The 23,992-nt window shown below is 40.8% G+C and overlaps 1 protein-coding gene across 2 annotated transcripts; it reads right to left on the bottom strand.

Moving 5' to 3' along the window:
* Positions 1-1,120: 1,120 nt before the first annotated feature.
* Positions 1,121-21,022, bottom strand: LOC120799645 (lysyl oxidase homolog 4-like). Of its 2 annotated transcripts, none has more exons than XM_040144874.1 (15): positions 20,694-21,022; positions 19,477-19,809; positions 18,708-19,378; positions 17,800-18,011; positions 11,826-11,864; positions 11,481-11,688; positions 9,814-9,994; positions 8,187-8,341; positions 7,923-8,090; positions 7,204-7,366; positions 6,873-7,116; positions 5,783-5,898; positions 5,260-5,396; positions 2,117-2,228; positions 1,121-2,001 (listed from the first exon to the last, which is right to left on the bottom strand). In XM_040144874.1, exons 2-15 carry the CDS (start codon positions 19,742-19,744, stop codon positions 1,931-1,933), a joined length of 2,745 nt encoding a protein of 914 aa, XP_040000808.1. In that variant the 5' UTR covers positions 19,745-19,809; positions 20,694-21,022; the 3' UTR covers positions 1,121-1,930. The 2 variants fall into 2 exon arrangements, with proteins under 2 accessions (XP_040000808.1, XP_040000806.1); XM_040144872.1 differs by having other exon boundaries at positions 19,477-19,745.
* Positions 21,023-23,992: the final 2,970 nt, after the last annotated feature.

Here is a 23,992-nt window from a genome sequence, read left to right as displayed (position 1 = left end):
TGGGTAATGTTAGCTACCCTTTAGGTAAATACCACTGTATAACTAACATTACAGATTTACTTTGCTGACTTTATGACTCTTGTTCACTTTAGCTGCTGCTACAACAGCTCAGCATTTTGGCCAAACTTAGTATTATCCTATAACTGTCACTTGTAGCTGCAGTGGTCGCTGTTTAGCTAAAGTTAAATCTCACTTTAATCATGGAGCAAATGGACTGATATGTATATTAATACAATTATTAATAAAAAGTGCAGGTACTGATGGATAAGATATGACATGTTCAGGGAACTGTTTGTTGAATTGGGATGAAGAAAGACTTTTTTAAATCTGCCGGTAATGGGTAGTTACGGTGCTCACCTTTAAGAGTAACAGCTGACAGCAGCACTCTCACCACTATGCTGCCACTGTCACTAAAAAAGTTTTTGTCACTTCCGTCACTGTAACACTCATTTGATTATAATTTCTCATTTTACTTATAAAAATTATATTCTACCCAACTCATAAAACGGGGAAAAAAAGGGACCAAAGTAAGTCACGTATTTAAAGCATAGCCTATGTAATGTGACAGTGGGGATTTGTGAGAGTTTCCAGTGTTTGTGCTCATTCATCAGTGGGAATGAGGTTGGAAACAACCATAAAACAAGGGTTAGATCACACTTTCTGGGAAAAGATGGGAAACCCGGGTCACTGTTGAAACTTCTCTTTCTTTAGATGCTTCTTTCTTTGCTTCCATCAGCAGACTGTCTTTTTTTCAGTCTGCTGATGGAAGCAAGGGAATCTAAATGCTGTTGTGAACTGACTATCAGACTTGCATAAGCCACCGTTTAAACTGCCTGAAGTGCTGTTTAGGGGGTTAACTTCACCGTGTTATTTATCTTTACTATAAGGTCAGTTAAATATAGGAATCTCTTTTAGTAAGTTAGCAGATTCCCCAAATCTTCTGCAGAAACTGTAACATTAACCATTATCTTTGTACTGCATTAAAAAAACTCTGCAGTCAAATAACCATGCCTCAAATACAGTTTGTCAATCTGATGTTTATTCTTTCTCTACCATTACCATGTACTGTTAAAGGCGCAATACTCTGGTACAACCAGATCTCATCTGATGTTACCGATGTTAAACAGGTAAAGAACAAACAAATGAAAATATTTATCATAATAAAATTAACAATAAAGACACAGCCACACAGGCACAAGTTTCAACTCAAAAGTACATTAAAATTCTGCATAAATTAGTGACTTAAAGAACAATATTCCAGAGAGGTAATATAAAACTGTACATGACAATACATTTGCAATACATTACAATATTTATTCAAATAAGGCAAAATAGCACCATGAAATAAAAAAATTCTCATTCAAAACCAAAAACCACACAGTTGTAACAGTAAATACTGCATTTTGTAATGTGAACAGTGAAAGCACAGGAGGCATTTACAGAGTTTTGTTGACAGTCGTTACCTGTGTTGATCTTATATGAACAACAGCCTGGTGATAGATGTGTTGTACTCATGTTCCTAAATGTGTCTTTACTTTGTTAACTGTGGTTATGTTTTGATCAAGGGAATTCAATTTGTTAAAAATTCAAGACAGGTTTCTGTAAAATTGTATACTGCTCTATGTTTTATCATGGTGACGGTTGTGACGGCCTAGTTTGGTATTCCTCTCTCTACATTTCCCCTTTTATCTTTTTGACTTTCTAACAGGAACAGTCACTGCTGATGACAGTCAGTCACAGGATTCTAATTATTCATTTTTGCATCAAGGCCCTCCCATACCATCCCAGTCTCCCATCCTCCTCCCTCTGACCCCCATTATTCTATTTACTGGCATGTTGTCATTGTCATTCATCCTCCTTCCCCTGACACGTCGAGGTGTGCTGAGGAGTTGTACAGTTGGTCTGTCCTTATATCTGCGTGGTCTTTAATTCACAAGAAGTTATTGGAAATCTGACGTTGGTGGTCAAACAAGTCCTCCACCTCTGCACTGTAAGCATCACCTGATGAAAACAGACGAAGAAGAGAATTGGAATAAACAGCAGCGAACTGGTGAAGGTGTATAGCATGCTTAAAAAGAGAGGGTTCATGTGCACTGAGAAAGTCTTAACACTCTACCTGCGTGGCATCCGGACATGTAAACTCGTGCTCCATCGTACTTGCACCGACAGCGCATCACGTTGTTCTGGAAATCAGACTCAGCCATGTCTAGGGAAGGGTTGACCTCCACCTGTAAAAGAAGAGAGACTAGAGATAAGATGCTGCCGGATTAAAGTCAGGAATACTCCTCACAGTTGGGTAAAGTGACGTTCTGAACCGGCAGGATTGATCAAAGAACAGTCAACATGCAAAGACTACCATTTATATAATAAATATGAAACGTATCCTTTCCTTTTGCTAGATGTAGAAAATGCCTTTTATAGGCTTGGATAGTCATACCTTTGGCTTGTTCCAGATGAGTTTGGATTTAGAGAGAATTTTATTTCCCTCGTTAAAACACTTATTATAGTCTGATTCCCTGTGTAATTACAGGCAACATACTGTTTTCCCTATTTCTATTTCAATTTTTGTACAAACAAGGCTGCCCCCCGTCTCTACAGCTCTTCCCCCTTGTGGCTGAACAACTTGCGCAAGCGGTTTGAGCATTCCAGTTCATCTTTCCTATTGTAATAGACGGGCAGAAGCATTGTATGTTTCCCTGTACGATATTTTATTAGATTTGTTAAAGGTAGTAAAGTCTCTGTACAAAATTCACTTGGCCTTTTTTAAAGAACTATGTGGATATAAAAGTAACTGACAGGTCAATGATTCCTTTAACTATCTGGGAATAAAGATTCGACCAACAATATGGAAAACCATTAGACAGTTTTGAAGATAGCCTCCCTAATATCACATGTGACTTGCAGAGATGGGCTTGGTTACAGGTATCTTTGCAGGGTCAAATATCTACCGCAAAGATTATTATTTTACTACAGTAAAAATGCTATTAAATCAGTTTGACCTCAAACTACACCTGCCCGTTGTGCTCTGGTAATTTCCAGGGAACCTTTTGCGCATCTTTTGGGATTGTCCCAGTGTTACAACTTTTAGCAAACTTAATTCCACTTTGAAGGATTTAAAGGAACAGTTCAATATTTTGGAAAATACATTAATTATCAATATCATTCTCATGCCTGTATTTTAAATATGAAGCTAGCCAGGAGACTGTCAGCTTAGCTTAGCATACAGACTGGAAACAGGGAAAAGAGCTGGCCTGGCTCTGTATAAAATTTAAAAGCCCCTTTAAAGCCTACTAGTTAACAAGTTATTATTATTTTTTTTTAATCCGTACAAAAACCAAGCATAGAAATGGCAATTTGTTGGTTTACAGGAGGTTATGGGTGAGACTATTTCTTGGCCGGGAGCGGTGACTTCCTGGTGTCTCCACTGAACTACCTTTTTGTCTAAGTCTAGACAAAAAACACTACAAGAAGTGTCTTTTAATAAAGTAACTGAACAAGTGAGAAATGAACACTTTACTTCAGACAGCAGGGAAACAGCTGGTTTTCCATGGGGCCGACTGAGGAGCCACACGATCATTTTTCTCTCCTTTTCTATAGGGCTCATGATGTATAAATGGGGGGTTGAAGCGATGCATGACATCACTTTCCACTCTTATCTCAGTGCAGGATAAAAAAGGCCCAGGGATGCAGATGACAGTTTTGGGTTTGGATTTAAGTTGCAGCCTATCATTAGGCTGTAGCCATGGTTGGTTACCATGGTTTGTTGTTTTCCACCCTGTCTGTCTGCGTGCCATTTATAAGAAACGCACAGAAATGAATTTTCCTGATGCACACATCAAACAGATAACCTGACCACATATTCAATAAAGTAACCCACTTTAATTTTTTTTACATACAGTATAAATTTGGTGGTTCCAATTATATTTACAGAGACAGATTTAAGATGTAAAATATTCATAATAATGATTCTTTGTCATCACATTTTTTCATCAAACTTGGTGTGAAGAACTCCATATACTTTTTCATATTACATGTTGAGAGTGGCCAATGATTTCAGCACATACTTTATTGTCCATTAAGTTTGTGGCAGTTGATGCTCTTTTAAAAACTCTTGTAATAATGTGAAACAAAGGGCCCACAGCCTGTTTTACAGAACAATGAAAGGTTGTCACTGTCATGTAAAAGACTGTGAGGTTGCGCAGCTGATTTTTTAATGACAGAGCAATCAGGATCAATCAAGCCGAGGTGGACGTGACTCATCGGTTTAAATGTATGGTCCTAAAAATGGTTGCCACCCTGCGATTCTCGTTTAACACACAAAGAAACACCCAGATACATGAAAGACAAGCGAGCGTTTGCGCCCTCCCTCAATCTCTCACCTCTTACACAAATTTATGAGCAGCTTGACTGATGTTGAACCACAATAACGACAATAAAGTGCTGCTGGGTCGCATCGTCATCGTTATATATGTGGTTTTATGTCTCAAGACGTGGCTCGCCACATGTGTACAGGCTCCTACAGCGCAGATGGACCACTCCTGCATGTAGTTTAAATACAGTCCATGCACGCACGTGCAAGTCAAATTTAAACACTAAACACTAAATCTAAATAATTACAATCTGTAAATGTCATCATTTTGCTGCCACTAAGCTGTCAGGGAAAACAGAACAAATGTCAGAGAGGGAGGAGTAGGTCACCACAGCAGATTGGATGTGTAGAATTAGACGAGACACGTGAACAAGCTCAGCTTTCAAACATAAAAACTCGCTCTGCACAAATGTAAAGCGCTGACTGGGCTTTTCCACTGCCAATAGGCCCGTACTTTCTGAGAGGGTGTACTAATAGCAGGTCTACTTTCTATATAAAACCAGACTAAATTCACTTTCCTTAAATATGCACACACCCAAAAACTACATACATACTGCACACCTGAATGGCTGGAACCACAGCCAAGAACCATTTAACTGAAATTATAGTCTTTTATCACAGATTTTATCTCATGTGCACCTTCAGATGTTGAAACACAAACCCCGGTGTTTGCCCTGTTCTTTTCTTTCTCTTTTTTTCACTTTCGTGCCCAGTCTAAGAGGTTGTGTAAGCCAAGTGCAATGATGCTATTTCACCGTGAAAGACTGAAGTGCGGATGACTTTTTCTCTGCATATTTCTTCTATCTTTAGACAACTGAACATGCTTTATAAAAGAATCTGGTGACGTTTCAGTTTAGAACATGATTGCTGAGGTAAACAAGCCCCTTCACCTGGAAGATGTATTCACCAGGTCGTACGTCTGTGATGTCGATCCACTGGCAGTCAATATCGTGGCGGTAGGTGTCCCAGCAGCCAACTGAGATACCCTGCTGTCCCATGTTATAGCAGGCATACCGCTTATGGATACCTGGAATAAAAAAAAATAAAAATTTGAAACATATGAGGAGAGATGACTAAGATGTGTAAATTGTCAGTACTGTCAGTCACTATGGATTTGAATTTCTATCAACAAGCTGAAATTATAACAAAATGATTTAAAAACCCAATCTTTTCTAGGGACTTTAAAATGAATAGAAAGGATGTGAGTTGCATAAAGCTGTCTGGGCTTTGTGAAGCCAAGTTCAATTTCGGCTTGGCCTCTGATCTTACAGCTGACTTTGATTGCTCATTATGGGATTTCAGCTTTACACTTTTATGTATTCTCGATTTTCTCGTTTTTCACGATTCTGCTCTCGTTTTCAGATTTTCCTCAGAAAGCAGATGTATGCCATATTAATCTGTGATCTGTCTCACCATCGGGGCAGTAGGTATCCTCCAGACAGAAGCTGGCTTTGTGACCTTCAGCCACCTTGGTCCCATTGAGAGTGAGCAGATCATAGTGGGTGAACACCTCAATGCTGTGGTAGTGCCTGAAAATGGGATGGGGGTGACAAGATTTATATAAAAGGAAGTAAAAAAATGATAGAATGTTATAGAAAGAAAGATCTCCTTTGATTCTGCTGCTGTTTTTATTGTTCACATGTGTCACCATCACCATCCTGTGAAAAAAACACCCTGGCGTTTATTTGAAATGTAGCAGCCATAAATCCTGTTACATTTTTGCGAAGGCGGCAAACAGATACAAACAACAATTGTAAAAGCAGAAATTGGCAGATGGTTATCCGTTTAGTATTGCCCTTTCTCTCATTACAGAACAGTTCCCATAACAGACTACAAAAACTGAGAGGCAAACCATGGGTTTGCTGGTTGGGGAGGTAGTGATTTGGTTGTGGCCTGGAGACACAACGAGCTGTGCCTCTCCTTTTGTGACAAAGAACCACAACCCCTAAGATAAGAAGCCAAGCTGTTCTGAGTGCAGCCATGGATCTGACTGTAACAACTGGGTGACCAGTGAGGAGGAAGTTTATTGTAAACATCATTTTGGAGAATAAAAGATGGTGTTATTGTTATTGCGTTAAATAACAGACTTTTATACGTGTTTGGTTATTTATAGTCCAGATTGCGAAAATATCACTGCACTGTGCTGCACCCAGTGATCCAATTTCACTCACCAAATCTTAATTTCCATTCATCTCTTGCTGCAGACATTTAATTTTTTGACCTCTGGTAGAAACTCTGTTTTTCTGGTAAACTGCTTCTTTTTCTTGTGCCACTTCATAATGATGCCCATTCCTGTGCCACGGAGGAGGTTAGGAAGCTTCTCTTTTCCGACCAAACCCCTGCAGCAGCTAAAATCACCACATAGTTACTCCCGATCTGGTTGAAGGCGTAAAATGAGCAGCTTGCTGGTTCAAATGAAAACCTTAAAGCTCCTCTAAGTGTCACAGTGGGTTGGAAGGAACACCGCAAATGTCTGGTTCAGGCTATGGATCTTCCTTCTTACCTGTGGCACTGGTGCCATGTCCAGCTTTCTCTGGAGGCACGGGGCTGGAAGTCGGCGAGACCAAGGTTCATGATGCGGGATGAGAAGCGCAGCAGGCGGCGGTGTCCGTAGGGCCAGTTCATTCTGGCAGCAGAGGAGGACAGGCAGTTCTCCTCATTAGCGCAGGACAGCAGGTGCAGGGGTCGATCCTCCAGGTAAGCTGTCTCTTGGACGAGCTGAGCATCCAGGACAAGGTCAGGAGCAGCTGCAGGGGTCAAGACTCAGAGTTTACTTCACAGTCCTTGCACAACTAATACAAATATGCCTACATGTTCGCTGATTTTGGACTCACTCTCTACACATGTCACTCCTGCGGCCCTGCCATCTCCTCCTCTGGGACAGTAGACATTTGTGTTTCTGCGACACTGCTGGATAGACATCTCAGTGCCGATGCAGTGAGTCCCACTCAGCACAACCTCCCCAGCATCCGAAGAACCAGGCCAGTACCAGGTTTCCTGCGCAGACACAAGAAGAGAACAAATTCACATGCAAAATCATTAGAACTCATTTGTGCTGTTGTCTTAAACACTTCTGGAAAAAATGACCAGAAGACGTGGAAAATGTCAGAGCTGAAGGCAAATAGCAGCCTCTGCTATAAACAACGAAACCCCTTTTTTAAATAGGAACTATCAGCACGCATTTTCCACTCTTTTTGACAATTATAAAACTGCCTGTTAAATGTTCCCAGCAGCCCCCCTCAAAACACACTCACACTGCCCTTTCCATGCACACTTCTATTTTCAGTTTGTTTGCTCTGTGAATTTCTCCCGATCTCTCTTCGCCTCACTTTCCCTCTTTTATTTTTGGTGTACTGGAAGTGGACGTTTGAGAAGCCTATAATAACCTCAGGCCTCGGTAATAACACAGCACAGACACACAAACAGTAGGATGGAGAGAGAGAGAGAGAGAGAGAGAGAGAGAGAGAGGGAGGAGGAAATACAGTAGCACAAAAGCTTAGAAAAACAGAGAATGAAGCAGAGACTTGCAAAAAAACATCAACATATTGCTTACCTGATGAGCTCTTGAAGCGAAGCCAAAGCCCAGCTGTCGACAGACCACCATGGCCTCGTTGATGCCCCAGTTCTCACTACAGATGGAGCCCCAACGCTTCACTCCTCCGACCTCCATCAGCACCTCCACACGGCCCTCTGCAGACTCTCTGCCTCCTGCCAGACGCACCTGAATGTGGAGGGAGGAAAAAGTGTTTCCCTGTGAGTGACACTGCTTAACGCCTATCTGTGGATACATAGGCATGTTTTCGTGTGTGTTTCTCACCATGGTCTTCATGCCAGTGTTGGGCACATTGCAGCGGATTGCTACATCCTGATTGTGTTTGCAGCTGTAAAGTGGCACCAGTCTGTAGTGACACTCTGTAATCGACTTCTCCCTGCCTGTGCACTGGACACTGTTCATGTGGATGGGACCAGTACCTACAGAAGAGGGCATGGAGCAACAGTTAATTGATTCACATGTGTCTTACTAACCATAGGACACATGCAAAAAGGCACACACACACACAGGGTACATGAAAGTCTCTAAAACCTGATTGTTCTGCAGCTACAGATGTCCATAGAGAGTAAAAAACCCAGACATGATGGGGACCTCTGATGTGGCTCTGAAACTGAGCTTAGGCAGAGACCTTTCTGTCCAAATTACTGTACTCTGTGCTGCAAACTGCACACCAGGACCATGCTTTATAAACCAAAATAGACACCAAAATGGCAATATGGAGGAAAATCTTTGAACACATCTATGTTTGCGTAGGTGTGTGAGGCCCAGGCTAATGCCCCATAAAGCCCTATAATTTGGCTTTAAATAGCTAATGATGTCATCAAGTCTAGCTTCGAGTTCTCTGACTGTGCTACCCATGAGCCTTCACATGCCTCCTGCAATGCACAGATTAATCTCTTATATATGTTATATGTTCACACAACTTTGGTAAACAGGCCAGAGACATTAAAAGCCATAGCGCTCCTTTCTGACATTTAACTAGGTTCATTAGTGAGTGAACAGCACCATAGCACCTATTTTAATAGAGGCCTAAAAGTAACACTGAAATGGTTCCCACCTCTTTTTCATTAAGTAAAGCAGAAGAAGGAAATGCACCCACCATTATAGGACATGCTATGTGCTCGTTTGGGCAGAAAGATAATGGGAGGAAATGAATGTGATTACAGAGTTACTGCAGTGGTATGGCAAGAAAAAAGGACAATAACTGAGTGTGAGAAAGTGGCGTCTATGGTATTTCCTAGGAAAATGTTTCACTCTATTATTGCTAGACAATTTAGCACTATATTTTCACGCCCACAACAAAAGCAGGGCCAAAATAATCACATCTTTCTGAATGTTTGGTCGTGCTCAGTGCTGATTGCCTGACTTTCTGGCTTTCAAAGCTGCCCTAAGTTTTCACATACAACAGGTTTATTTTGACAACAACACATAGTTTACACTTGTATAATTGGTCATGGGTAGAGCTCCTCAACAATCAGTTTGTCCAATAGAAGTAGAAGTGAGGCTGTAAACATTTTTGGGTTCATTTGTCTACTCGGGCCCATGGTTCTTGGAGTGTTGCGTTTAACAACAGACATTTGGACTAAGTGTTTAGTCTGAGGGAATCACTGAACTAAACTGATCATGCTCAGGGTGCACAGTGAACTCATGCACTGATTCAAAGTCGGTGCCATTTAACACATAACTGATAATCAGGTCAGCAGCCAGGGCTCTTTATTATACACCGTGATTTCCTGAATAAGGATATCTGGTAACTTAGGGGGACAAATAAATGATAATTTTGTTTAAACATACTGAACAAATGTCTCACTAGTCACAGTGAGTAAAGCTAAATGCATCTTGACTGCAGTTTGACTTCCTGTACACTGTGTGTGGCTATGTTTATGTTTACCCTGTCCCAGTTGAGCCTTAGTGAGGGCCTCTTTGGCTGTCCCGAAGCCCAGCTCCCTACAGACCACGCTAGCTGCAGTCATGTCCCACAGGTGGTCACAAACAGTGCCCCACTTGCCCTCTCGCAGCACCTCGACACGGCCCTCCCCAAGCCGAGGCCCTGCCTTCAGACGAACGACAGGCTGCAAGGAAAAAGGTACGAAGAAAGAGTTTAGGTGAGCCATGGCTTGTGAATGGATCTGTACATCTTATTATTTAAAGGCCTGTCTGGATCTGGGTGCTTAGATACAATTTCAGATTGTTAAACAGTTTAAAATAGATTTCAGCCTAATTTAGATGTTTATTTTATATATTTTTGTTCATCATTATTTTAAGACAATTTTAAGTCTATAATTTATAGGTATACAATTTTACTATTAATTAACATGTCTATTGTCCTGCATCAGAAGACATTTCTTGTACTTTCATATATTATATTTCACATTTCAACTACATTCATGTACTCTCTTCATGTAAAGCTCCTTCGGCTGTTCCTTTAGCTATTTTCTCAACAATGTGGATCAGCTGGCCAAAGAAAATTACGCTGGCAAAAATGATCATTTTAAAGGAATCGTTTGACATTTTGGTAAATAAGCTTATTCATTTTCTTGCTGAGAGTAAGTTGAGAAGATTGAAACAACAGCAAGGAGACGGCTAGCTTAGCTTGACACAAAGACTGGACATAGGGAGTTATCAGAATTGGCTAGTCTGGCTCTGTTTGAAGTAAAAAACAAAAAAACAAAAAACCCTGTAAACCTGGATAGTGTCATCCTCACTCTTTGGTTTTTAGAGAGATTAAACGATAAAAGAGATAACGTGTAAAATCTTATAGGTGCTGACAAATTGTGTTACCTTTGAACGGAGCCATGGGTGTTAGGAGAGTGCTATCAAACTTCTCACGCTCAAACAAGAAAGCAAATTTTCCAAATGTCGAGCTACTTTAAATTTCCCGTTTACACAGACATGTGCTGCAGCTTTCAAACTTTTTTCACTGCAAGTTTTTAATATATAAACTTCAAATGTAGCAACTACAGCTATGGCCATAAATATTATTACAATATTAGGTATTGTAATTCCACTGTTTTGAAGGAATAGTTTTTCATTTGGAAAATACTCTCCGGCTCTTGTAGAGAGTTTGATAAGTTCTTACACATTATATTTGAGAGCCAGGAGAAGGTTAGTTTAGCTTAGCATAAAGACTGAAAGGGGGGAAGAAGCTAGCTTTGTAGTAAAAAATCTGTACATAAAAATGTAAGAACGACAAGATTTTTACTGGGGGTAATGTGCTGGCAGTATTTCTTGGTGCAGTGACTTCCTGTTTGTGTACAGATTAAACAAACAAGACACAAAGTGTTAATCAGAAAACTTACGAGGTGCGGCGGGGGGGGGTCTTTTAAACTTTGGACAGAGCCATGCTAATAATAGCTGTTTCCCCATGCTTCCTGTCTTTATGCTAAGTGTCTCCTAAATGTAGCTTCATATTTAACATTCAGACAGGATGTGATATCAATGTTTTCATTTAACTATCAACAAGCAAAGAAATAAGTGTATTACCCAAAATCTCAAACTAGTGTTTTTAACGCTTTCAATCACAATCTATATTTTTTGACTTTCCTCCTCCACACTGACCGGCACGGCAGGCGGTGCAGGCACTCTTCCAAAACGTGTGAACTGTGATCCGGGGATACAGCGGACCACAACATGCATGCCCCCCTTGCATGGAACATCACGCCTGGGGAAGGAAAGCTGGGTCTGGCACTGCGACAGAGAGGCCTCCACACCCTGACACTGCACTTTCTCCACCCAGTAGGCCTTTTTACTGATCTGTGTCCTCAGTCTGGAAGGGGAATGAGGTGGAGGAAGAAGTAGAGTGACCTAATATATATATATATATATATATATTTATGATTTGTCACATCCTCAGTACAGAAAATATGAAGTTATTATGCTTCAAAGAGCAGATGTTAATTTTACCTGGAGGAAGGATCAGCTAACTTGGAGTCCCACTGTTTCCTGAAAGACAGAGAACATCACATTATGGATTTTTTTTAAGATTACAACTTTGCATCTTAACACTAAACAGCCAGCTGTCCTGTACACTCCCACAGCCAGCTCCTGCGCCCCCCCCCTGCCCACTCTCCTCCTAAATCACCCTCTCTTCTCTTCCTTGACATACCTACTCTTCCATTCTGTATATCAAACCTTGAATAAACAAACAAACTGAAAGAAATATGAAGGAGACACAACATGCTGGAGAGGGCGTGTATTTTTCTGGATAAACATAGCCCTCACGTAAGAGAGGGAGTGAAAAAGAGAGAGGGAAATTTGCAATAACAGATCATTAACTCTCCATTTCTGTATTTCTTCCCTCTCAAATCACCACCTTCTTGTCTTAATTTTTCTTAGTTCTCCCATTTCTACTTTCATGGGTATTTCTGTTTCAGTGTTTGTCTATATGTCTACAGTGGATGTCTGGTTTTGGGCATGCACGTGGAAAAAAACTAAAAATATGAATAAACCACTATACATTAATCCCTGCAAGAAGTCTTACTGAGGTCTGCCAACTTCAACAGGGTTTTCAAAACTGTCTCTAGTTTCATGAGTATTACCTTAATACTAGAGTCAAATCCTAAAGGGAAACTGTGTATGCACAAAATGGGCCCCCCTACGCCTGTGCACACACACACATATGCCCCATGCCAAAACCTAAAACATTGAAGAAAATAATGGGAGAATTCAATAAAAAGAAGGTTTCACAAACCAGGCAGAGTCTGGGAAGTGACTCTCTGCGACACACACACAAACACAAACAGACATACACACACTGTACACTGGGGCTGACCACTGGCATCAGCCAGTGTGACCACAGACAGGTGCAGAGTGACAGACGCCCTTCATGATTGTGCCTGAATTAAATGAGTCAGAACACCAAGTATAGACAGGAGGAGAGTTTACTGTACGACCAGATTCATGGTGCAATTAAATATTTAAAATGGGAGATGTTTCCTCTCCAGGAGAACGCCAGTGCCCTGGTATTCCACAAGTTATCATCCACAGTCCCAACATCAGATGAGAAATGTGTCTGACACTGGAAGGGCCTATAAGGAAAACCCACAGTAGGAATCCTGAGCCAGAGAAACTACTGTATAGAACGTGTGAACCACTAATCATTTACATTCCAACAATAGGCCAGATAGTGAAGGGCAAACTTGTATACTTCTTACAAAGTACATTTCCAACCTCATTTAAGTTTACACTACTACATATTATTTTGTACATACATTTTACTTATTTTCTTTTCTCTCTCCTTCTTTTCTTCCTTCCTTCCTATTGCCCTTTATGGTTCTCTAGTTTTCAGCTGATCTGGAGAATGAAAAATCCCAAAAAGCAGATTTGGAAGTAAGAGGGTTAGCTTACACCTCCGGATGGGAATAAAACACATATAATAGTATACTGATCAACAAAATGGATCTAGAAACACAGGCTGTTTCAGGGTAGAGTTCTCTTTATGTTGATGAGAAGTAACAGATCCTATGACTTTTCTAATGGCATGTGTGAGCCGTGTTTGATAATGTGTGTTTGCTTGGATCTATCTGTTTGCATGTGTCTGAGTCTATCTGTGTGTGTTTGCACAGTTTAAAATGTTTCATAACTTGGCCGTAAATCAAAATGAAAGAGACAGACTGTAAGGGAGTGTTAGTTCATGGTTTGGAGAAGAGGGAGGAGGAGGAGGGGCCGGGACTGGGGATGGGGTGGGGGGGGGTGGTTGCGACCCATATAATTGCCTGCGCTGCTTGGCAGTGTCTGCTGCGCGGTCCTGCAGTAGCATGTTGGTTCACACACACCAGACATGGAAATATGCACATACGTATCAACCTTCCCTGCCTTGCTTCTGTAAAAAGAAAGCTCTTTAAAAGCCCAGTGTCGTTAACCAACACTATGACTGTATGCTGGGAAACACAGAACGTGTGATGTAAGTCTCTGTGAACTGGGCTAGTTTTATGAGCCTAACTTCATAGGAAGAGGTAAAAGCATGATCTTTTGGTTTTCAGACACATTTCAGTTGTCCTACGCAGAGCTGAAAAAACCGTCGGTGATGCTTTTTGTCTGGTCGGAAACACAGGTTGGAGCTGAGTTAAGGCTCTCTGAGTCTTATAAGGAGATAAAGGAAGGGAGGTGAACCACAGCATCAAACCTCAACACAACAAACTGGTTCTGCTCCTCAACAGCCTATAGACAGTCCCATCAACCTTCATGGAAAAAACTCAATGGGGTACTTTCGTGTACTTTCCACGAAATGTGGGTTTCAGTATAATTGCCACAAAGGAGTTACACCTGGCCTTAAAAAAGGCTGCAAATGCGGATGGGAGAAACATGCAGCAGGTGGTGACAGTAAATTAAAAAGAAATGAAAAAGTTACTGTGAGCCTCAAAGAGAGTGCGGATGTGATGAAACAAGGGAGCTGGAAAATGGCTTTAGCACTTTTTTTGTAAGCATGGCAAAGTGGGGGAGTACTTGCACATCTGTAAAAACGCACTCAGCATCTTTAATAGGCAGAGACAAAGGCAGTCACACCAAAAAAACAACCGCATGGCCAGAGAAGGACATGCTGACAAAGCAAAGGCGGTGCAGCAGGTTCAGTTGAGAGAACATTCTAGATTAGAGGATCTCTCAGGCCATAATTATAGCCTTCCAAGTGGACACAAACCCCAAACAAGGGCAGGCATGGACCACTGCCAGCATAATGGGTAGCTACAGGAAGATGTGATGTGACTGTTATCATGACGATCAATGGGAAAAATGGCTACTATTATTTTTGTTGCCTTGTGTGTGAGATGGTGTATGTCACAATTTCAACCTCAAAAACATTTTCATAAGAATAGTCAGTTAAACAGGAAAAGTGATCTTTGCACACTTGTATTTAGGCAGGTGGGTAGGACAACTTGTTAGTCCCAGAAACAACAAGACCAAGCATCTACAGCCATGCTAGCGGCTCTTAGAGGCTAAGCATAGTGATGCTTTGAGCTAACTTCTAACATCAGCATGCTAACATGCTTATAATGAAACTGTTTACATGTTGATTAGTATAGCGTATTAGCATGCTAACTTGCTCACAATGTTAAAATGTTTATGTTAGGAAGTAATGTTTACCATGTTTATCATCTTTTAGAATGTTAACATGCTAACATTTGGTAATTAACACTAAACATGAAGAACAGCTGAGGCTGATGGGGTCATCATTCATTTTTGCAGGTATTTGCTCACAACCAAAGTACAGGACAAACTGAAATTTTGACCTGATGGTGGCACTAGATTGAAAGTTATTGAATTGCTATCCCTACAGCCATGCTGCTAAAGGGGCTGAAATTTCTCTGTTACAATTTTTAAAGGAAAATATTTGAAAAGCATCAAAGCATAAACATCTGACTCAAAATAGATGATTGCAGATGCCACAGATCAACCTTATGCTGCTTGTTCTTTTCTGTTAAAAAAAACCCTTCCTACTCCCCTCAGCTGTTTACTGTTGGACAAAAATGGCAGCTTGATTCATTTCCCCGTAGCTGGGTGGAGGTTGACAAAAAACAATCAACATTCTTTGGCCTATTCCAGTCTTTACACAAGCTGCTGGTTGCGTTCTTGGCGAAGAAAAAGTATACGATGTTTCTCCAGCCCACTCTAATTACATTACATTAGCATTAGATTCAGAGAATTAGCATGATGGACAACTAGACTCTAATGTCTTTACTCCATCTTTGACGTGAAAGTGCTTGTAGCTTTAAGAAAAAGTACTCGCTTAAATAAAAGTGAGGACAAAGTGGGCGAAAGTGAAGCTTCTTACATCATTCCATCTGAACTACACAGTTTTGAGAAAGCCCTGAGAGATTACACACTATGAGAGAGAGTTAGTTTTTTTGACGCTATAGCCTTGGTGGTGAGCAGGGCAGCTGAGGAGAAGCAGTCTGTGTCCTGCTGCCGAGCAGAGCAGAGCAGGACACGGGGCAATTATTGGCAATATGGAGAGACAGTTGGTGCAGGGCAGGCCAGTGGTCAGAACAGTCGCCCTGTTAGCAAACCCATAAAAAGACTTCTGTGGGCAGACAGACGTACACACAGAGGGTTGTGTTTTTGTGTGCACAAGCATGTGTGTGTAAGTTTGCATGTTTATTTGCGTATGCACATAGATTTTGGATGTTGTTGATGTAAGGTCTCGTAAGATGCTATGTGATGAGGGTGGAGGGAGGGATGTGTTAGCATGTGTGTGTGTGTGTAAGTGAGGTGGGGTTTTGAAAGTATGTGTGTAAGGGCTTTGGATGTATGTGCTTCAGTGCGTATTTATGGCTAAAATTAGACAGATGAATTGGATTTATGGGGATAATATCAACATAACAGCCTGACATTCCTGGTGTAGCGATGATTTCTGTTTGAGGGACAATACAAGAGTACTGAAAACATTAACAAACAGAAATCTTAAGTCCTACTTCTTCTGCTGGCTAGCCTCTTTTCTAATAGCTTCTGTAACTCAGTTGGTTCATTCTGTCTGAAAAGCTGAAACATGTTTCTAGAGTTTTCTGTCTAGTACCTAGTAAAAGTTTAGCAAATTATGATTTTACTATAAACTGTTGAATACTTACGGACAAATCATCATTTTCTCTTAAAATGCTGATGGTTTCAAATTTTACTGTCCAGCACATACCCTATTTTCAAACTGCATTAAGTGATGTTTTTGTCCCACTTGAGGGCAGCGGAAACTAGCTGTGAAAACAATACTGACATATCTAGTTTGGTCTCCGCCAACACCTGAGGGACACTTCTGACTCTTTAGCTGCTAAATGCTCCATTATGTTTTTAGAGCTTTTTCATTGAAATCAACTGCCTGCTGTGTCTGGAAATGGTGCTGATGAGAGCAATCTATTATTGGTATAAAAAAATGTATATATGGCAGCTTTAAATATGGACAGAAAAACCCAGGGGCAGCTTCTCAGAAACATAAAAGGAATCATATTGAGTTATAGATGCTAGTGAAGGTCCTGGCCCTGTTCTAGCTAGCTAGAAAACATGTGCTTTATTACCTCTGCCAAGGACGTTATGTAATCACCTGTGTTTGTTTGTTTGTTTGTTTGTTTGTCAGCAGGATTACACTAAAAGTACTGAACCGATTTGCGCCAGCTTGGCGGAGGGATGGGGCACAGTCCAGGGAAGAACCCATTATATTTTAGGGCAGATCTGGATAATTTACTATGAATTTGACTTTTTTCCTCTGAAGTCTGGTGTATGTTCTTTGACACTTTGGTGGAGGTCTGCTCTCTCTAATCTTGTAATTGGTTTAAAATTTATGAATATAATTTGTGATTTAATTTCTTTCCTTTATGTTAAATGATTCTGATAGAGAAATACAGAAAATTATATGGCCTCTTAAATGCAACTGCACATGTTCTCACTGGGAGTTTCTGAATTATATGAGATTAGAAACTGTGTATGGGAGGATTCATGTAAAGAAACACACCATGATGATGATGATAATCTTGTAGTCTGGATCTGACATTAATAACATACTCTTTTAAACAATTTAAAAGGCCTGTGTTGAGGCCCTCTCAGCCTTTGCAGCACACCGGCCTGGCGGTCCTGGTGGCTCGGCTAATGCTACAGTGGACATGTCGTGCCAAGTGTGGTCGTACTAATGACAACAGTTGTGGTAAACCTCTACTAGAAGAGGGATGGAACAGCAATCCAGGCATGGGGCCTCCTAATTCATGAAGGGATGTGTAGTCCACCACACTTTTCCATCCCTTTCATAACCATTCCCACACACACACACACACACACACACACACACACACACACACACACACACACACACACGCACACACACACTCATTTGTACACATGCACTCTTTTTCTGTCTCCCTCCTCCTCTGTAACTCTGCTGTGTCCACTCTCACATACTCACCTGTAGGGGTTTTGGTCAAACGCTTCTGCAGCAGGGAATCCTAACATGCCACAGACGACGCGGCTGCTGCTCAGGTCCCATCCCTGGTTACACACATGACGCCATCTCCCAGCATGCTTCACTTCCAGCACTCCCTCCGTCACCAGACCGCCATGGTTGCTGGACAGCACAGGCCGTAGACGAGCTTCCTCCAAGTGAACCCTGTCAGATCCCTGTCCATGAGAAAAGATGCAATTTTTTGACTGATAAAACATGACTTATAATTATTAATGTTTTATTTAATTTTTTGTATTGACACAGGATAGAAATTGATATGTGTCCTATTTATTGAATTCTTTACGCCAACCTCAACCCACATCAACCAAGCTTTTGTCTTGCATTCCAAAACAAGATTAACTCAAGTTCATTTGCTCAAACAACACATTGTTTAACTACATATCTGCAGATACCATGCAATCAACAGAATGATAACATGATGAGATGATGATGTTGCCTTTCTCTAATCATCACACTTTAATCATCCGCATTACATACTGTAGGCGGTGGGAAGGAAACTTAACAGAACACAAAGAGTTTGCTTCATTTTTCGGTTTACATGTCATGATGATTACAAAATGGTAAAGAAAATGTAAACTCTGCAAGTTGAAAAGAAATAAAGCCAAACACGAGTGATAAATGTCTTGCAATTTCCTCTGCTATGAAGTTCTTGCACGTTTGAAGAGTCGGGGCTGTTGAGCTGCTGGTGTTTAAACTAAACTACTGCAAATGAATCAAATCTGTTTGGTTTTAGGTTTGTCTCTAATTATAGCTGCCCACAAAAGACATTACTGTATGGGAGTCTGGATAAAGCTAGATCGGGCTAGTTTATTTGGTGTGAGGTTGTGTTTGTCTGTGCGGTGTGTTTCTACCTGTGTATAATGCGTATCAGTGACCAGTCCAATGTCTGGATAAACTGGGTCTGGTTCAATATGGTTCCCATTGAGCTGCTGATCTCTGTCCCTCCTCCGCTCAGACTGGAGTTGGGAATGAGGCTGTGGCTGAGGCTGCCCATTCACCTGCCCCTCTGCTCCCCGTCTCACTGCTTGTGGACTGGTCCTCGCCGTCTCCTGTCTCTGCCTGTAGGCTGCACCGTTTGCCAGATGTGAAGGTAGCTCGTGCCCTTGTGGCAAAGCTGGATTCACCTGCTGGCTTGCTCTGGAACTGCCTCGATTCCGTCGCAAGATCTGGATCTCGTGGCCATTTTCCTGCGGAGAGATGCTGCTGCGACGGGGTGAAGCTGGGTTGCGATGGAGGGCGATCTCATGGCCTCTTGCAGAAGAGATATGGGCTGGAGCTGGAGGTGACACAGACTGTGGCGATCGAGGCGGGTTTCTCTGTCTTGGTGGGCTTGGCTGGTGCCTGGAGGATGAAGGGGCTTCCTCCAAGGAGACAGGGGGGAAACCAGGCCTTCTTTCTGGGCTGCAAATGACCCCCAGGTCCTCTGCGTGGGTACAGTCACTGACTCCCCACCCATTGGAGCGACATTCAGCAATAGAGAGCTCTCTGCCCTTGCAGCGCACATTGTCCAACCAGATCAGGCCTAACAAGAAATGGTGGTAAATCATTGAATCGAGAAATAAAAACTTTATTATCGAGCAAGTAAGTTGTTCAAAACTAAATGTTCTTGGCTGGACATACCTTGTCCCTCCCCAAACTTGGCACTGTGCGCCCAGGTAAAGCTGCGTTGAAAGCCCAGCTGTCGGCACACCACATTGGCCAGGTTAAGATCCACCTCGTCATCACACACGGTGCCCCATGCTCCATTATAGAACACCTCCACACGTCCTTCATTTGCATTGCGCCGGCCTACGCCTGCGAGACGTACAAGCACCTCCTGGGCTGACAATGGAGGGGGGCAGAGGAGAAGCAGGAGGAAGAGTGTAGACAGGGAGCTGAAACACAGCATCCTGGAGAAAAATGGAGAACAAGGAGTGAAAAGGGGGAGATGGGAATGAAATTGAAGCTGCGTGACTTGAGGTTAAGAGACGTACAGCAGTACAGAAAGCAGAGAAGATGCATGAAAAGAAAGAGCCCCATGAATAAATACGTACATTACCGCACAAATCAAAAAGATCATGCAAAGTCATGGAACTAACATTCCATACTCTGACAAAACATATAGTTAGAAACTTCTCTTCCAACCCTAATGAGACATACTACAGTAAAAATTAGAGATTGATAGATGTCTTTATCATTTAAAATAATTAGAGTAATTTAAAGGCCAGAGGCTTGAGAAACATTGTGAAAACGTAACCCTCATTCTGAACCAGTCAGGGCAAAGGGAGTAATAACTGACCTAAAAGTAGCCTCTCTATCCAGCCAACGGAAACTTTGGCTTTCTGCAAACCCTCAAGCTTAGCTGCATGTATTTAGCCAACAGACATAAAAGCATATAAACACATTCATAAAAATGTTGTCACACATAAATGAAGCAGCAGGTCTGCAACTTTGAGAGAGATTTCGGTTAATGATCCTTGGTCCACCTCTAAAACCTTTAACGTCTAGTAAAGAGGATGAAGCTGTAGATACAGAACAATTTGAAGAGGATGAAGTCTGGAGGATGAGAGAAACACCTTACAGTGAATTAATCCACCCAGAGGTGAATGTTCAGTGAAATTCTGCTGTACGAATGGATAACATATATTCATACAAGAAAATAAATGTGTAAATAAAAGCAATAACTCAGAATAATGAGGGCTGAATTAAAGTTTGATAAAGGTGAAATGATTGTAGAAGAGTTCAGGGATGAAGGGATGAAATCTTGAATTACGGAAAAAAGGTAGACTGAAGCAAAAAGGAAAAAAATGAGACAAAAGGTAAAGAGAATAAAGACAAAATGCTGAAGCTGAACTCACCTATCTGTTGATCTCAGCTTGGAGTCACTGGGAGAAGTAAGGGAGAGAGCACTGAAGGAAAAGAAGGCAGTGAGTTTGATCCTGCTGTCTCTCTATTCTCCTCTTCTCCCTCCCTCTTTCTTTTTCTGTCACTCCCTCAGATCTGTCACTTTATATCCATCCCTCCCATTTTCTTCATTTGAAGAATTTTTTTACTCCTTTTCATCTTGCTAAGTTTGTCCTTTCCATCAACACTCACCCATCAAACAAAATCTGGAAAAGGGAAACTGACCGCGGGAATCAATTAAAAAAAAGGAAATACGGTGCAAAACATAAATAATTTTTCAAATTTTTTGGTTCCCCATCTGTCAGATAGAATATCAACATTTAGATGATTGTGTACTAATTACTTCACTCAACACAGGCCTGTTAACACTTTCATCTACTTACTTAGCCTGCAGCTGGTAATTAAACTCAAACCAACCTCTTTCTTGCAGGCTGGTCACATGGTTGGATAGATGGGACACGTGAGTTGAACTTATAAAAGAGCATGATTTCGTAAAGATCTCCCTTTTTTTTCTCTCCTTATTTCACACACATGCACACACTTACTCCAGTCAATGAATATTCATTTTATTGTCTGTGTATCAGTCTTGCTGAATCCTCAATCTCATCTCATTTTAACCCTTAATGTAGAAAAAGGAATAGTCACTTTCCTTCTTGATGTCTGAAAGTCTGAAAGTGTGTGCATCTTATCCCACACAATGGAAAATTCATATGCAGACACGCACACACGAGTTTGCGCAGCCATCCTTGTTAGGGCATTGACTTCCCTTCATTGTGGACAGCCTAACCCTAACCTTAACCTCACCTCAATTCACATCTTCCCCTAACCTTAACCAGGCCCTCAAAAATTACGTTTTGCCTCATTAGGACTGGACTTTGGTCCCTGTGAGGACTACTGGCTCTGACAAGGTCGGGGTTTATACTGGTCCCAAAAACGTCCCAAAGGGGTAACAAGAACGCTTATACACACACAAACGCACAAACGCACACGCACACACACACACACACACACACACACACACACACACACACACACACACACACACACACACACACACACACACACACACACACACACACACACACACAGCCACAGCCCTGGCCCCATCCCATGCCCACAGTCAGTGGTGGCATGAAATAAATACTATGTTCTCTGCAGTAAGAATGGAGCTGCCTGTCTGAACTCTCTCTCTTTATAAGAAGTTCAGTTTCATAACATCCTCAGTCGTGGCACCTCCTCACTGAAAGGAAGCTCTCTCCAATAATAGAGAAGGACGGTGGCTCTATATTTAAATGAAGAAGAGCAGATATTCCAAAAGATGATTTTACAATGCTTTAATGCTTATAGAGTGTAAAATAGCTAAAATTAACCATAGAAGAGGTACATAATAAAGTAATTTTTCTAATTTGTTTTTACAATTCACGTTTTTGTTTATGTGTGGCAATTAATCAGTTTACCTGTAGCTGTAATGCTTTATCAAACCTATAAAACATATTAGTGTCTGTGCCATAAATATTACACTAACTAAAACATTTCAATGTATGTTGAATGTTTAAATCATGATGGAAAAACATTCCTAATAGAATCTTATGCTGCTTTTTTGGTGGAAGAGAGCTCACTGTAATGAGATGTGACAGGAGAAGAGATATTGAGGCTCTAGAGCTCCCTCTAGTGGAGTAAATCATTCCTGTAGTTGAACATTAGTCTCAAACATGGAAATACTTTTGATTGAAATGAATGAATATCTCTCACTTAATTTCAGTCTATGTTTTACTGTTTTTAATGTGCTGTATATTATGTTGTATATACGTAGTTTATTTCACTATGTACAAATTAATTATTTGTAACCCAAATAAACAAAACACAAGCAAATGGAGAAACAAATTCACCTATATCACACGATATGTGGCCTAAAGAAATGAGCCGCAAATACCGAAAATACAAAGTGGCTGCAAGTCGTACATACAAGTTAAAAGAGTTCTCTAGCAGTGCTTTTTTTTTTTTTTAATAAAATATAAATAAAATACAATACCAGTGGGTGAAAAAGCTGAATCCTCATTTTTCATTACAAAATAAAATTGCAAAATCTATACTCTTTCAACCTAATTTTTCAAAACACAGTTTACTCAACTCTCTTTCATCTATTAACATGTATGAGTAACAACCGCTCTGATCCAGGGCATAGTCCTGGTTATTGTTATAACCTGGACTTTTGAGTCACTCGTCTCATGAAATTTGTTGCATGAAGAATGATAAAAATACAAACTAACTAGAAGGCAAACAATCTTCTTCAGTTAATCTTGAGGTGAGAAAAACTATGTCAAGCCAGTGCAAAATGGAAAAACACAGGACTTCTCTGAACAGAAAGGTCTCGCCATTAAAGTAGATACAAACCATGTAAAATAAACTGGCCGACAGGGGCAGCATTGAGCAAACTGCTGCTGAGCAGAACTCATACATATATTGCATGTCAACGCAGACTAGAAATTCACTTTGTTTAACTGTCAGATCTCTGGGATGTCTTCAAGCAAACAATATGTGAGGATAACCGTACTAAATGAAACTAACATACTTCCTTAAATGCTTAGACCAGATGAAATTTGTGAAATACAATCACAAAATGTTAACAACAGGTTGTGAGTGACAACGGTTGCTGCCTGAAAGAAATGCAAGCAAGCAAAATAAAAAAACAATATTGTGTCAGTCATTTGAAAAATATATTTTTATAAGAATATACTTAATCAGTATTATTAATATACTGAGGTGTGATCTTGTACTCATACATAACAGCAATTTAGACTCTGCCGAGTCAGACAGACACACATTGGTCGTTATCCGACCAAGAATAAAACCTGACCTTTAGGTCTTTTTAGTTTGAGAGCCCTTACAGCCACAGGTTTCATGTGAGTATATTATCACTATAGTAAAAAATAATTATTGACAATAAAATTTTTTATAATTGGTAATGTAAACTGGTAACACCATTCGAAAAGAGTTTGGTAGGGTTGTAACAATGGTAACGGCACATTTTTTACCCTCGCAGGCTTGCCGTAGTGACAGTGAACATTGAATGCACAAACATGAATTTCTCCCCCAGATTTATTTGACAGGTTTACAAAGGTTGATTTACAACTACAAACTTTGGAATTATATGTGATTTTTTTTATTTTTGTCACTTTACAGGCTCAAAAATTTGACCCTAATTTGAGCCCATACAGGTCAGCTGCCAATCACTAGTAATCACAAATACAAA

This window comes from Xiphias gladius, chromosome 15 (assembly GCF_016859285.1).
Source record: "Xiphias gladius isolate SHS-SW01 ecotype Sanya breed wild chromosome 15, ASM1685928v1, whole genome shotgun sequence".
NCBI classification, from domain to species: domain Eukaryota; kingdom Metazoa; phylum Chordata; class Actinopteri; order Istiophoriformes; family Xiphiidae; genus Xiphias; species Xiphias gladius.
The sequence above is the reverse complement of the archived record's forward strand: the minus strand, read 5'-3'. Positions and strand labels throughout refer to the sequence as shown.